This window comes from Micropterus salmoides, unplaced genomic scaffold (genome assembly GCF_014851395.1).
Source record: "Micropterus salmoides isolate LMB-PRFRI ecotype aquatic unplaced genomic scaffold, ASM1485139v1 Ms_hic_scaffold_12, whole genome shotgun sequence".
Lineage (NCBI taxonomy): Eukaryota > Metazoa > Chordata > Actinopteri > Centrarchiformes > Centrarchidae > Micropterus > Micropterus salmoides.
In genome coordinates, this window is record NW_024040263.1 from 18,916,970 (window position 1) to 18,933,131 (window position 16,162).

The following is a 16,162-nucleotide window of genomic DNA, read 5'->3' on the forward strand; positions in this document are numbered from 1 at the left end:
CTTCTAACTCTGAAGGTGTAAGGGGCAACCACTAGTGAAGCGATGTTAATAACGTCACAGAACAAAATGTAACGTATGAACACAGTTGTCAGGAATTACATGCAACTACTTTTGAACTTTCTACATGATTTGGATCTGTCAAACATTTACAAGAAATCACCAGAGTTGCTCCTGGTAGCTAAACAGCTTTCCAAAGCTGCTGGAATGGGCCTCTTTTAAACCACATATTCCAATTTGTGCCGTTTTATAACAGCACAGTGAAGTTGTGTCTGAGGGCCTCAAAGCACAAGCAAGTATATAAGTTAAGGGCTAAGTCCAGGACTGACCGTGACCCATCTCAGTTTGGGCATATGTGCCAATGACCTGGAAGGACTCTGCCAGAGGTAACCATTTCCTGGACTGCTGAGGGTCACACTGATTGTGCAGGGTTGGGAGGAACATGGCAAAGTGTAGCCCCATGGCCTCATGATGGTTGCCCTGAGCCATTCTGGGTGAAAGGAAGGTATAGGATACATAACTGAAGTTCAGACTTGCTGTCACTCAAAGGTTGTGTAACTGATGTCTTTGCTGACTCACTCATGTAATTGAAGCAGACAGATGGGACGAGGTCCAAGTTTATCCCACACATATAATTTAGTGTCTTGTTTAGACATGGTACTCCAACTGCAACTGACAACTAAGACTTCTAGATAAAATAATAAAGTCTCCGGTTGAGGTACTTCATCGTTACTGGCAGCACATTTTTCTTATTTACTTTACCTTTTAGAGCAATGACATGGAGTGGGTTTTCCACTGGCCAAAATGATTGACTTGTCAAGAGGGCAAGCAAAGTACAAGAAGTATTAATGTGATCCACATCTAACCTTTTTAAGAACAGGAGCAATTAATAAGATGACTGTAAAAAAAAATTTATCTGCATAAACATCAGAGAGCAGAGCAGGAACAAAGTTGGACCAAAATCTCAAAAGTCTTGCAATATAAAGAGTATCAGTTTAGTCAGTCACTATACATACAAACCAACTACTGAAAGTTACTACTGGAATTTCAGCAACACATGTAGTCAAAGTTATGTTGCACAGAGCTTAACTAACATCTGTCTGATATTGTCGACAAAAAGGTCATAAAAGGTAGTATTTCTTGAAAGGAAAATCTATTACATTGTACAACTAGTGAAAGCTGGCAGCTTGCATACCCTCTGACACAGTTGTAATCTTGTGATGAACCTTGCTCTAAGTTTATTGGATCACTCCAAGGCCACACACGGCAACACAGATTTTTGGACAAGTTACATTTCCAAACCATCCTGTTGAGTGGTTGTTTGATACAGTAACAGGACAGCTGTGGAAAAAAATTCATCATAATAGAAAGTCCACTGTAAATGGCTGTTATAATGGTGCCCAAGCTACAACTTACATAGACTTATACATGAAATTTCAACATAACATTGGTAATGTAATTGTTTACAAACAAACAATGCAGGTATATTATTTGATTGCAGCCAGGGTGTGGTGGCATTACAGCCAAAATTGTGTAACATGTCACATGTCAAGTACATACATTATGTGTAACTGATCAAGTGCTCACCCTAAATCCTGACAGTACTATATCTGACAGGGCATAAAAGTTTGCTTTTTCATAGTCATAGTTAGTATAAGCACATACCGTGTTTGTCAACTTAAGCTTTACTGCAATTGTGGAAAGCATTTTAATTGTTCACTATTTCCCTCTATTAAATTTGAACAGGTGAGCATACACAAGTGTAAATGACTACCATTACACATCATTTCTCACTCTTTTGATATTTCTGAGTGTACAATGTTACACTCCTCATGTGCCTGAGTCACTTAAGCCCCTCCATGTTTATTTACCTCTCCTAACAGCAGATCTGACTGTGTGTGGGCAGGGTGCAAAATTGTCCTTTACCACATACTTCTTATAGCAGTAGATCTCCTCTGGGTCTGCAATTCCATACTCTCTGAGCTTCAGGATCATTTGGGCACTTTTTCTAACAGCCTGGTCATAGCGCTCACTGCGGGACAGGAAGTTTGGGTCCTCCTCGTGAAAGTCCGGATCGCTGAAAACCAGCGACTCTACAGTAAATATGGAAATTAAATCAGAAATGTATATTTTAGTCTATACAGCTGTTGCAGTCTATACAACTGCAAGTAAAGTAAGGAAAGACCTATCTTATGTTTAACTGGACATTTGCAAAAGGCTATCAAAATGCGTTAATGTGTACCCACATTTGAAAATGAGTACTAAGATTTGTAAGAGTGTATCGAATAGGTCTGCACAGTTAAATGAAATATTCTCAAAATTGCAATATGGCCAAGCGCAATATCCAAATCACAGAAGGTGCAATTTTGTGATGAAGGTAAAATGTGTGAAAAAGTACTGTAGCACTGCAGAGATGCCCCGGCCAACACATTTTTGTTTGGTACAGACCCCAACAAAAGTCACATCAACATGATTTTAGTAGTTTTTTTTCAGTAAAAATGAAAATTGTGATGCAAAAATGATCAATCCCACAAGATCCAGACTATGAATTAAGACAGCTTTTTTTTTCTTGGCAAGGATCCCAGCCCCAAAGCATGGTGACACCAAGGCACATTGCCACATTTATAGATTTTAGAACTGCAACGATTACTCGATTAATCAATAAGTCAGGTGGACAAAAAGCTAAACAAAAACTATTTTGATAAATTCACTTATCGTTTTAAGTAACAAAACAAACAAACAAAAATTAGCTTATACTCTGATTATCTGCTGATTTTCTTGGTCTTCTAAAATATCTTTGGGATTTGGACTGTTGGTTGGACAAAACAAGACATTTGAAGACGTCATCTTTGACTCTGGGAAACTCACTTTTTCACATTTAATAATAGATAATAATAATAATAATAGACTCATTCATTCATTCACTTATATAATACACACTGACAAATTTCAGAATGCATTTGCATAATTGGGTACACTTTCAAAAATCTGTCCCTCTACATATATATGAAAAATACATCCGGTCTTATATTACATGACCTGATCTTTCTCAGGAGTCGTGGGGTCAGTGGCTTTTAAATTATATCCACACTGACACAGTCATAACGTGGGTTGTTCTCTGCTACCTACAACGCTGTATGTTGCCAGTAGAGGACATGAATCTAGTATTATAATCTCTGCAGTGTGAAATTCAGAGAACTTGAACTTTGATACCCGTGGTGGTTGACGTTAAGTTACGTCCGTTACGTCATTGGACAATGAACAACTTTTACATACTTACTTACTTATTTAAGGATGCTTGAAAAAAATACACACAGGTGCCGAATTCACCTTTAGGGCATACCAAATCACCCCAACACACCTGACTTCAGAAATACCACCTTAAACGGACCTAAGGGGAGATATGTTTCTAAATAACGTTATCCTAAAAGTTTGGTGCAATACAGGACAATGTCGCCTAGCGGCCGTAGAGAAGGAAGGTGCTAGCAACTCTTGCGGCTGCAAACATCCATGAATTCATGTTTGAGTTAGCTCCTTTTTCTCCACAATACTCTTACAAAACAGCATTACGATCACCATCACATCAAGTGTCGACAATAACAAGCACAATAACTCCTATCGGGCAAGGAAGACAATTTAAACTCACCAATTTCTCGCCTTCTTTTGGTCTTTTCTGGGCCCCCGTCCAAAATGTTTGTCAGTTTCTCGACGTTAAAAGTCGCGTTTTGCCGCTCTTTCATAATATCGGGATTCATTGCTCTCAATCTGACTGAAAACAGGTTTTATAGTAAAACGTATAAACAAGAATAGGGTATGGAAGAACCGAAACAATAACCTCCGGACACTCTCAACCTGACGGGTCCAACTGAAACGGCCTCCTCATGGCGCAGCCGCAGAGAGGTCGACAGAGGCGGAGACAAACACGTCATGTGACATGTACCCGGAAGGACACGGCCTTCCTTCACCATGCACTTTATTCACATTATGCAACCATATCAGATTTTCAGGTTTTTGTCCAAGACGCTTTTGTTTTTACCACCATGCTTCCAGCAGCTGCAGTCTTTCGTTTCCCCTGGGAAGTAAACTCTGGAGAAGTGCAGGAAGGAGAGTCAGTGAGAGTATTTGGCAGGTGGGGTTTGTTACTCGTAGCACATCAGTTTTGATGCTCTGTGTGGAAAATAACATTTATATTTTGCAGCGAATTTGCTTGATACAGGGCAATTTCTGCATTATGAGATTATACATCAGAAGTTGCAATCCAAGTAAAATACAATATTTTTTATTTAGATCTGGTCTGGATGAAGAAAAAATAGTGCAGCATCACGTTTTTCATATCTAAAACTGTTATCAAATTTTCTCTAGTGTCTATATGTTAAACTGTGCAAAAAAACATGCAATCATTAGTTTTTTTCAGTATTTAACTCGCATAATAAAGGTTTCATAAATCTCAGACTTGGCTTAAAACAGTGCAATCAAACTCCATGTTAATCTGGTCCAGGCTCAAGTGCAGTTTCTTAGCTAGACCCACTGCAATTTTTTTTGTTACAAAAAGGCAAAATGTGTCTCAAAATACCATTTTATATTAAATATTGTCATGCAGCAGTGATGTCCTGGCCAGCGGCGTAATGTAGTAATGATGGGCCCTTGGGCTACACCGTTACGAAGCACAAGCGCACACACTGTGTTTGTGTCTAGAAGGGAACCCTATATTGTCAAATTTATGTGCCTTATTTCCTCGTTTTGCCATGGTTTAACAACTGATAAGATTAGATGCAGTAAATACCTCATTTAAAGCTCCTTAAATTGATTTCTTTCCATATTAACATTAGTTTTTCCTCGATTGTTTACACACATTTTCTGAACTCTCAGAACTCTACACACAAATCAAAAAACACACAATGGGCAAAACCCCTCAATTCTCCTGCAAAATGAAACTTTACATTCAAAACAATGTTATTTCTTCTCAAAATGGTATTTTGTTTTCAAATGACACACACAAGCCATCATATGAATAGACATTCATAAGAACCAGTTGAACACTGATGTGCTCAATGTAAAACACTTCTCCATTCATCATAATGACTTAGGCCTTTTTTTGTTCAGTGTTACACTTACTACAGACAGTACATACATAAGTGTGTTGTAAAATATTTGAGAATATTGTTTTTATACAGAACACAAATACACAGTAACAAATATATTTTATTTGTCCCACAAAAACAATGTACACAGTGTACATCCCATTCCCAACCAACAAAGTTGCACATACAAAAAAAGAATTTACTGTACACAGTTACAGTAAAAAAATAAAAAATAAAAAAAAAAACCCCAACCTAAAAAAACTATGCTGCATCCTCTCTCCTATTGCGGTCTGGCCACAGCACCTCATCCACATCACAAACAATGTTTTCCCTGGCCACGCAGCGGGGGAAATATCGCCTAGCATGGCGATTCCAGCCATGAAAAGCATCAGCTGCTATATCTCCACATGCATCCTCCATAGCTCAGAGAAGAGGTATACGCGTTTGTGGATTTCGGTCATACACTTTCCATCTCCAGGCAGAAAAAAATTCCTCAATAGGATTGAAGAATGGAGAATATGGAGGGAGATAAACAACTAAAAAGCGTGTTTGGGCAGTGAACCAGTTACGAACCAGAGCAGCCCTGTGGAAACTTATGTTGTCCCAAATGACAACTTACCTGAGTTGCTCTGGGCCATCTACCTGATCTTGTGGAATGAGTGTGTTGTGTAGGGTGTCCAGGAATGTGATCAGATGGGCGGTGTTGTAGGGGCCAAGGGTAGCATGGTGATGGATGACGCCGTGGTGGGTAATCGCTGCACACATTGTGATGTTCCCTCCGCGCTGGCCAGAGACTTCAACAATGGCACGCTGGCTGATGACATTCCTTCCCCTCTTTTGTCTTTTTGTGAGGTTGAACCCAACCTCATCAATGAAGATGAACTTGTGCTCCACTGCAGCCACCTCTAGCTCAAGGACTCTCTGAAACACACATGACAATATCAGAAATAGACATGGAGTGGTCACTATTGTGAAGCACAATCATTATGATTACAATATTGAAATATGTATAATTTACTGTATACAATGTTGAGAGTGTGCGTCAATTGTGGGACTCACTTGCACATAGTTATATCGCAATTCTTTGACTCTTTCTGAATTGCGTTCAAATGGCACCCTGTAGACCTGATTCATCCTGAGATGATTTCTGCGCAAGACACGGTCCAGTGTTGATAAGCTTACCCTATCAATATTTTGAAATATGTCATTGTTTTCTGTTATTTTTCTTTGTATTTGCTGTAATGTTATGGCGTTGTTTTCTAGGACCATGTTTATGATTTAAGTTTCCTGTTCAGGAGACAGAAGACGTTCCCGACCACCTTGTGTTGGTAATCTTTCAGTTCTGCCAAACAAATACTGTAAATACAAAGTAGGTATACATTTCCTTAATACTTGAAACATACTTTACAGTATTTTTACAGTCCTACAGAACAGTCCATTGGCAATACTGTACTACTGTACTCATTGAGTACTGTATTGATATGCAGTACTGCAATTTGCTAGTGAGAGTAGATTTCTTACCTATTCTCATTTCGGAAAGTCCAGATGATGGATGCTACAGTGTACCTGCTCAGATTTGGCTGTACTCTTTGCCCAGCCTCCCTCATTGTTAGACCATGGTTGATCACATGATCAACCAAAGTGGCTCGGATCTCATCAGAGATTACGGTGGTGGTGGTGGTGTTCGTCCTCGTCGTCCTCCTCCTCCTCCTCTCACTCTCGCCCTCCTCCTCCTCTCACTCTCGCTCCTCTGGCTCTGCCTCTGTTTCCAATGTTGGCATCCATTGCTCCCTTGAAGAGCTCACCTGTTGCCCTTTTATGCTAAAGCTCTGATTCCTAATTGGAAAACTGTGTGACGGGTGTTTGCCCTTGTGATGAGTCAGTGTGCATATTTGAATGGCAGTGTGTTCCTTGTGAAAACAAGATATTTTCTGCATGAAACTTGTGCCAAAAGCAGAGAATTGTGTGTAGTGTTGTGACAAAAGTGTGTTTTAGAACTGCAATTTGAGTGTAAAGCAGGAATTGTGCTTTTAGTTTAGCAGAATTGGTTCAGGGGGTTGGTGAATGAGTTACATGTTGTGGTCATTGTGTCTCAAGTACCAGAATTTGTGTGTAAACAATTGAGAAAAACTGTAAATTCAACAGTTTTCTTTGTGTGTGTCTCTCTCCAACACACACACACACACGCACACACACACGCACACACACACGCTGCTGCTGTCTAAAGTAAAGTACCATCATTTGATGGTTTTTATAGTTGGACTGTGTCACCTAGACATTTGTATTTGCAAAGTACAGAAGTCAAAGGAGCATGGCCAGTGCTGTCATTGTCAAAATCCGTCACTACAAACAGCTGAGAGCAGGAGTGCTGAAAAGACGCAGACTTTTTCGGGGCAACTTCAGTACAATAACCTCCTGAATCACGACAACCACATTCTTCTTCGACAGAGAGGCGAAACATTATGGTAAATAAGAAAGAAAAGTGGCCAACTCATAAACAACACCATGTCCTGAAAACCGGCCAGCTACAGCGCACACACAGTTTAATACCCACACGCACATCCACAGAATTCACACAACAGGTAGACCTACTCAGCAGCGAGCTGACCATGGAATGATAACGGCCTTTAAAACAGCCACACCACATCCACTGATAAAGCACGTGTAAAGTTACTCACCTATTTGATAGGCATCCGACGAGCCTGCATTGAGCAAGATCTTTGACAATGTCCTCAGTAATCCAAAACAGTCTTATTTAGGAGCTTTGCGACCCTCTCAGCCTGTTCCTTTCTCTCCTCTCTCTTCTTGAAACTCAATGGCAACACTCCCAGCCTGCACGTGTGCTCTGTTAGTCTACTGTTCAGATTTTGCCTTTCACCCGATTTCTGGAGTCTTCTCGTCAATTGTCACATGATCAAATAGAAACGTAAGATTGGGCAGTTATTTACATATTACCCACCAATCATCAGTGTATATGTAGCTATGTGACACAAATACCAAAGAAAATAAGACTAAATTCATTCTGTTGAATCTGTGGAATCTATTTTTTGATATTTCACCATGTACCATAGCCTACTGCTTGCTACAGACTTTTGTGTGTAAAACTACTGACTGCAGTCAGTAATTTTACTCACAAAGTCCATGGTGTTCGACACCACGACAAAGGGGGACATGCGCACATCAGTGTATATATAGCACTTGATCACAAATTTCAAATTTAGGTTGAGATGAGATGGGTGTCTCCTTTTGACTGATGAGACTCTATGCATTTATACCCTGTAACTGACAAAGACCAGCTCGTAACTCCCATCAAGGGCCCCTAGTACAGTGCGGGTCCCAGTGCAGCTGCACTGTTTGCACTGTCTATACCTACGCCCCTGGTCCTGGCCTACACACATACATAAACCTCATTCATTCTACAGACAAAACATCTTGGTTTGGTCCAAATCCTTGCAAAAAGCACATCATAACACCATAATAACTGATGAAAATGAGAATAATTATGTAAAAATGATCATTATCATATATCTGTCAAAATAATTACTACATAATTTTTTTTCAAATTTTTTAAGCCATTATATAAATCATACATATATACCATTTTAAATATATCTGTAAATGTTTAACATCAGTAAAGTGTGATTCATGAACAAACCCTAACCAAGATTTTTTTTTGTGTCTAAAGCTAACTAAACCTAGAAATATGTTTTTGTGAAACAGTTGAAGCTTCATCCTCAGCACTCCACCGTGCAAAATATTTTATTTCAATATATAATTTTAGAATTTTTGTTTATAATGTTTGCTTTGTGAGTAGTATAAAGGGAACTACAAACATCATCTCATTATAAAAACCCTATAAAATAACAAATGCATTTACCTTGTGGTAATGAATATTCTTAGGGGGCTTGATCGATGTAACACGGGAAAGTAAGATAGGTCTAGCTTGGAGTCATTAGCTGACCCTGCAAGAGTTCACTGACCATCCAGCTCAAGTTATTTCATTTCATGTAACTGTCCTTGTTAGGGAGGCAACAGTTAGACTGATTAGGTAGAGACAGTATCTCAGGCGTCAGGCTAGCAGATATCTGTGTTCTCTGGGAATCTGAGTACAATTCATGGATAGTAATAGATTCCAATTTGACATAGCATTGGAGCCTAAACATCAGATATATTTGTTGTTCTAGGTTAAAGGCCAGCTAAAGATTACCTAAAAGGGAAACCTACAGGAACTAGAGGGAAGACAGAAACATAAAAGGGACCAAAAGATGTTATCCTTCAGATTTCAATGTGTTCACATGTTGTATGCTGGCACTGTATCTCCTCGGCCGGGCTCAATAATCCATGCTGTGTTCATCAGTCTCTGAAACTTCTTCATCACACCTGAACCTGGCTCGCAATATTTCTTCAGCACCTTGTAATGGTGATTTGTTTTATGTAAAATCGTAGTAGTAGTAGGATAGCTGTCAGATAGAGTGGAGAAGTATAAAATAGCAGAAAATGAAAATAAAAGTTCAAATTTGTCAAAGCTGCACTTGAAGTGAATCTATGTAACTTAAAGAAGGAAAAACACAGTTTTCTTTTTAAAAATGAAACCTTTAATTCATAAGCAATAACATGCAATATTGATCTGTTCAATACACTCAAGTTTTTAGCTAATACAGCCTTGCTTGGTCTGGTATGACCGAAAGCTTATTGTAGCCTTTGTTAGCTCATATTTTTAGCTCATATTAGCAAGTTTCAGATGGAAACTGTTGTGGAACTGACATTTCTGAGTCAGTTTCCTGACTTCATAACTCTTTAAAAGTACAGCACATACACTCACCTAAAGGATTATTAGGAACACCTGTTCAATTTCTCATTAATGCAATTATCTAATCAACCAATCACATGGCAGTTGCTTCAATGCATTTAGGGGTGTGGTCCTGGTCAAGACAATCTCCTGAACTCCAAACTGAATGTCAGAATGGGAAAGAAAGGTGATTTAAGCAATTTTGAGCGTGGCATGGTTGTTGGTGCCAGACGGGCCGGTCTGAGTATTTCACAATCTGCTCAGTTACTGGGATTTTCACGCACAACCATTTCTAGGGTTTACAAAGAATGGTGTGAAAAGGGAAAGACATCCAGTATGCGGCAGTCCTGTGGGCGAAAATGCTTTGTTGATGCTAGAGGTCAGAGGAGAATGGGCCGACTGATTCAAGCTGATAGAAGGGCAACTTTGACTGAAATAACCACTCGTTACAACTGAGGTACATGGATCCATCATGCCTTGTTACCACAGTGCAGGCTGGTGGTGGTGGTGTAATGGTGTGGGGGATGTTTTCTTGGCACACTTTAGGCCCTTAGTGCCAATTGGGTATAGTTTAAATGCCACGGCCTACCTGAGCATTGTTTCTGACCATGTCCATCCCTTCAATCATTTCAAATTGGTTTCTTGAACATGACAATGAGTTCACTGTACTAAAATGGCCCCCACAGTTATCAGATCTCAACCCAATAGAGCATCTTTGGGATGTGGTGGAACGGGAGCTTCGTGCCCTGGATGTGCATCCCACAAATCTCCATCAACTGCAAGATGCTATCCTATCAATATGGGCCAACATTTCTAAAGAATGCTTTCAGCACCTTGTTGAATCAATGCAACGTAGAATTAAGGCAGTTCTGAAGGCAAAAGTGGGTCAAACACAGTATTAGTATGGTGTTCCTAATAATCCTTTAGGTGAGTGTAAATCATAAGTCATATGCTTAGTATCACAAAGGCCGAGTGCAACAGATGCAGTTAAAAAGGTTTATTATGATCAACAAAACAGGCTTATGTATGAGTACATGGTGAGAGTACAAACACAAGTGTACAGTGTAAAAACACAGAGTAATCCAGTGCTCAGACAGAACACTCACAATCAACGATGACCCCACAAGGACTGAACACAACTGAGGGCAATATATACAGAGGCACACCACACACATAATCAGGCAGGGCAATTAAACACAAGTGAGACGCATTTGGAATCAAGATAGACAGGAAACAAAGCTAGACAAAAACACCAATCACCAAAATTACAAAATAAAACAGGAAGTAAAGCTGCAGACAATACACAAGCATATAATTAACTAAATACAACAGAAAACAAGGAAGCAATCAATGCTCAGCTCTGTGTTCAGCCAACAAGAACACAGAGGTAATGGGTAAAACAAAAAGGGCATTTAACAAAATAACAGAAAAACACCACACTCAAATCCAAGGTTGTGACACTTGTTACATTTCACCTCCTACATTATCATTGTTGACTGCTGTTTTTGTTGTTGTTGAATAAATTAGAATACGACTTTATTGTCCACCTTGGTGGAAATTTGTCTTTGGCCCATGTGGCTGTTTAATGCAAAGACATCACATAAGAAGAACAGTGCCAGTGTGATTACTCAAAGAAATAATGTTATAATACACAAAATTACATTTGTTATAATTATAATACACCTTAAAAAGAAAAGATTAAACTGTATCATCCAGGCTGACTTAGACATTAAACCCAACTGTTCAATTTTTCAGACTTGTCTGCTATCAGCCTGAGGAGTCCAGGGCTACACTGTCAGCTCAGCATGCTTCAAAAGAGCACCACGTGGTCGTCCACACCGTGTTTGTGGAGCCCTTCAACCCAATAATTGGGGCCCAGTACTTAGTTCTGGGTGAGGTAGAAAATGCTCAGGGTAAGGAAAGACTTTCTTTATTTGGAATTTCAAACAGCAGTTTCCTATTATTCTTGGATCCACTTATCAACGAGAAATTGACTGGCTATCTGAAAGTAGTATCACCAGATGTGAAATTGTATATGATATATTATATGAATATGATTAGTATATAAATAGATTTTTATAAGCTGTCAAGTTGAAATAGAACTTAACTTACCTTTTTAATATCATTGTTTGTGTGCCTCAATTTCACCCACATTAATTAAATTAAATCTTGAATCACTGGACCCATTTAAGAAACATCCAGGACTCTTTGCCTCTGTCGCCTTCTTTTATCTGTATCTTCTCGTCTTACAGGGGTTGGCGTGATGGTCCGTGCCCGTGTGCTAAACTGTGTTGATGGTGTAAACATTGCTCTTCTACAGAAAGCCATCAATGAGCAAAGGAGCTTCTTTGGGGAGAGGGAGCGTACACCGAGTGATGCTGCACAACCTGCACATACAACGTGATTAGGGTCTTCATTCATCAAGTTTCCCAGGGTGCTCATTGAGTATCAGGACTACCAGTGCTGCCAAGATTCACTGGAGTGCTGTTGTGTGAAAAGTGTAAAAGACATAGATGTACTGACTAAATGACTATCATGTCTACCTCTGATCATAACAGCTTTCGGCACTGTATCAGTCCTGGGGTTGCTATTTGATAATTACAGCCCCAAATGAATGGCTTGACATTAGGGTTGCATGTGTGTTCAACAAAGTATTACTAGCAGATGCTTTGGGCCATGACATGAATATGGTACATTTTGTTAGCCATGTTGAGCTGTCTGATAACAATAGGTTTTTCAATGCTGCAAATTTTAATGGTGGGAGTTTCCAGTCTTAACATTCTCGATGTAACTTTGTGGTCTGATATCTTTCAAATGCTTTAAAATCGTTACAATAGATGTGTCATGTATGGGTCACGTAATATAGATTTAAAAAAACCTGAATGGATATATTCCACTCACATTAAAATGGGGTTTCAAAATTCAAACACTCCTATCAAACACTTACTACTGATCAGACAGCTGAAAAGATATTTATTAGATACAATTTAGCAGCTAGGTGTAGCCTGGACTATTATATAGGCAAGGACTTGCACTGAAGCTCCACTAGCAGAATAAAAATCTTACTGGTTCCCAACCTTTTAGCTTGTGATCCTTCTTAATGTGAACTAAGGCTTAAATGATTCGTTTATTAATCTGTTAGTCCATTCACAAAGAACAATTTTGATAGTTGATTGCTGTCATGTTTCATACATAAATGCCATATATTTTTTAAATTCCTGCTGGGCCAATAGGAAGATTGGCTGCTTTTCTGTCTTTTCCTTAATGGCATGGTTTTGGACTCTTGGTTAGACAAATTCAACAATAGGAGGATGTCTGATTATTTGTAGTTTGGGAAATTGTTATGGCCATTATCTTCTGAAATTTCGTAGACCAATTATTAGATGACAATAAAAACCACTGCAGCCCATGTGTGTCTGCCCGATCTCTTACATTTTCATTTGAAAGACTGTTAGAGGCCTAAAGAGATGAAAGCATCCAGTATCTGAGAAGAAAAAAAAACCCCGATCCCGACCTCAGGTTGGGAACCACTTTATTAAAGGATTACTATGCCTTTGAAATTACATATAGTGTTTAATGACCAGCATGTTCATGTACAGAGAGCATACCTGCGGTCTACACGGAGAAATGGCCCGGGGTTTCAACGCGGCTGTCCCTCACCGGCTGTCCTTTCTCCTCCGGACTCCAGGAAGCGGTGGCTTCTCCCGATCCAACCCGGAGCTGTCATCGCTGTGGACCAGCTGCACGCAACGGCGGAGGAGTACCTATGTTCCCCGGCGTCCTCGAGCAGCCAAGCGCGGCGTGGATCCAATGAATCTCCGGTCACTGGCTCGAGCCAAATCTTCGCGCACGGAGGATACTGTTCTTCAGTTGGCACTGATCAATGTTAGATCCTTGACTAACAAGACTTATGTTAAATGACCTCTTTTTGTCCCGGGAGCTTGACTGCATGCTTCTTTTGGAGACGTGGCTTCAACCCGGTGAGTGCTTCCCCTTCTCAGAGCTTCTTCCTCCGGCATGCTCTTTCTTTAGCTCTCCTCGAACCACGGGAAAAGGCGGAGGGCTAGCGACAGTTTTTAAAACCAGTCTTGACTGTAGAAAAACCCCATGTGAACAATACAAGAGCTTTGAGCTGCAACTCTTCGAAATTAACCTTACTTAACAGTGTTATGCGCGCTCATTTACCGCCCTCCTAAATTTAACAAGGATTTTATTAAGGACTTTTCGGCGTTCGTGGCAGACATTGCTCTTAATTATGATCATTTTGTAATTGTTGATGATTTTAATATTCACGTTTTTTGTGTTTCTTCTAAGCCTTTGGTCAAGGACTTTTTTTAAACATTTTAGATTGTTTTAACCTTACTCAGTCTGTGAACTGCCCGACCCATAACAAGGGACATTTTTTGGACCTGGTCTTGTCCCATGGCCTAAATCTGTCCATAAAGGACATTTCTGATGCAGGTATTTCTGACCACATGCCTGTCTTGTTTTCTGTTTCTTTGCCGTGCCCTCAAAGCAAAGCGTGCATTCCCATGCGTCAGCGGCGCGCAATTAATCCATCTACAGCTTCCCTTTTAGCTGCAGCGTTCGACACCTCTCCTTTAATGTCCCTGGATGCCTCCTTTTCAAATTTGGACATTGATGAGCTGAGTTGGAGTTGACTCCACGTGCATAGAAATCCTTGACTCAATAGCACTGTTTATGCACAGGAGCTCAAACTCAAATGGAGAGCCATGGCACAATGACACTACTCGTGCTTTCAGAAGGAAATGTCGCCATGCTGAGAGTAAATGGAAAAAAGACAAACTTCATGTGTCTCTGGGGATTTTAAGAGACTGTTTGTCTAACTACCAGTACGCTGTCAAAGCTGCAAAGACTCAGTATATGTCAAACCTTGTGCAAAACAACTGTCACTAAGCTCATGTCCTTTTTAATGTTTTAAATAGGATAATCAATCCCCCTGAACATCCTGGCATTATTCCTAGTGCCCTTCTGTGTGACAGATTGTGTAAATTCTTCACTGATAAGATGTCCATTATCCGGGCCTTAACCCTTTGTGTTGCGCCAGATCCCAGTATTATACCTTTATGTTCAGCTGTTTTTGAAGATTTTTTGTCAATACCTTTGTCTGACTTGTCAAAGACGGTCCAAAATTTAAGACCCTCAGTCTCCTCATTAGACAGCCTTCCAGCCAAGCTTTTTAAAGATGTTTTTGACTCTGTTGGGCCTTGTATTTTAAATTTGATAAACATCCATCCATCGTCAACCGCTTATCCTGCATACAGGGGGGCTGGAGCCAATCCCAGCTTGCATCGGGCTAAAGACGGGGTGCACCCTGGATAGGTCGCCAGTCCATCGCAGTGCCACACATAGACGAACAACCACTCACGCTCACATTTAAGGACAATTTAGGGTCACCAATTAACCTAGTCCGCATGTCTTTGGACGGTGGGAGGAAGCCGGAGCACCCTGAGAGAACCCATGCAGACACGGGGAGAACATGCAAACTCCACACAGAAAGGCCTCCTGAAAAAGCACAATTTGGACCCCTCTGCTTTGTCCAACTACAGGCCAGTTTCTAAGCTTCCTTTTTTATCTAAAGTTCTAGAAAAAGTGGTATATGCCCAACTTCAATTGCACCTTAATTCAAACAACATCTTTGAAAAATTCCAGTCTGGTTTTAAATCTTGTCACAGTACAGAAACTGCTCTTTTAAAAGTTTTTAATGATCTTCTTTTAATTTCTGATTCTGGTAGCTCTGCTGTGCTAGTTCTTTTAGATTTGACTGCAGCGTTCGATACGGTTGACCACAAGATTTTATTGTCCAGACTCGAGTCCTGTGCAGGCATTAAAGGCACAGCTCTGAAGTGGTTTCAGTCATATCTGACAGACAGGTCTTTTTCTGTAAATCTCGGGCCTTTTTACTCAAACAAAGCCCCGATTGACAGCAGGGTGCCTTAAGGCTCAATTTTAGGCCCAGTCTTGTTCTCGCTGTATATGCTGCCCCTGGGATCAATCTTCCAAAAATACATTTCCTTTCACTGCTTTGCAGATGACGTCCAAATTTACCTACCTTTGAATACCAAAACAAACTCAGTTGAAGCACTGAGAAAATGTCTACATGAAGTAAAAGACTGGATGTCACTGAATTTTTTTAACTTAAATGACAAAAAAACTGAAGTTGTAATTTTTGGGGAGCCCGATGTCTTTGGTTTTAACAGTGCTCTTGGCCCAATATCCTCAAACTGCTGCCCATTTGTAAAAAGTCTTGGTGTTTTTATTGACAGATCTTTTA

The 16,162-nt window shown here is 40.0% G+C and overlaps 2 protein-coding genes and 1 long non-coding RNA gene across 5 annotated transcripts in view; 1 reads left to right on the forward strand and 2 right to left on the reverse strand.

Moving 5' to 3' along the window:
• Positions 1-3,884, reverse strand: part of acox1 (acyl-CoA oxidase 1, palmitoyl) — a 19,029-nt gene extending 15,145 nt beyond the window's left edge. Inside the window, exons 1-3 of one of the 3 annotated variants that reach the window (XM_038713842.1) lie at positions 3,644-3,884; positions 1,931-2,090; positions 327-487 (exon numbers count right to left, since the gene is read on the reverse strand). In XM_038713842.1, the coding sequence (XP_038569770.1) occupies positions 327-487; positions 1,931-2,090; positions 3,644-3,752 (430 nt within the window). In that variant the 5' untranslated portion in view covers positions 3,753-3,884. Of the gene's footprint in view, positions 1-326; positions 488-1,930; positions 2,091-3,643 lie in introns of those variants that run through there. The other 2 variants (XM_038713843.1, XM_038713844.1) reach the window with 2 other exon arrangements.
• ten1 (TEN1 subunit of CST complex) lies at positions 3,859-13,276 on the forward strand. Its single transcript, XM_038713845.1, has 3 exons — positions 3,859-4,126; positions 11,623-11,780; positions 12,120-13,276. Exons 1-3 carry the CDS (start codon positions 3,879-3,881, stop codon positions 12,269-12,271), a joined length of 558 nt encoding a protein of 185 aa, XP_038569773.1. The 5' UTR covers positions 3,859-3,878; the 3' UTR covers positions 12,272-13,276.
• LOC119899317 lies at positions 10,850-13,719 on the reverse strand. The gene is made up of 3 exons (XR_005443793.1): positions 13,476-13,719; positions 11,980-12,254; positions 10,850-11,755 (listed from the first exon to the last, which is right to left on the reverse strand). It is a non-coding gene; the product is annotated as an uncharacterized LOC119899317 (long non-coding RNA).
• Positions 13,720-16,162: the final 2,443 nt, after the last annotated feature.

Excerpts from the sequence above, each read along its gene's own strand:
- ten1 (XM_038713845.1), top strand. The coding sequence starts at position 3,879 with ATGGCGCAGCCGCAGAGAGGTCGACAGAGGCGGAGACAAACACGTCAT. Across the intron at positions 4,127-11,622 it reads TCAGTGAGAGTATTTGGCAG|ACTTGTCTGCTATCAGCCTG; the intron begins GTGGGGTTTGTT and ends TCAATTTTTCAG. Across the intron at positions 11,781-12,119 it reads TGAGGTAGAAAATGCTCAGG|GGGTTGGCGTGATGGTCCGT; the intron begins GTAAGGAAAGAC and ends CTCGTCTTACAG.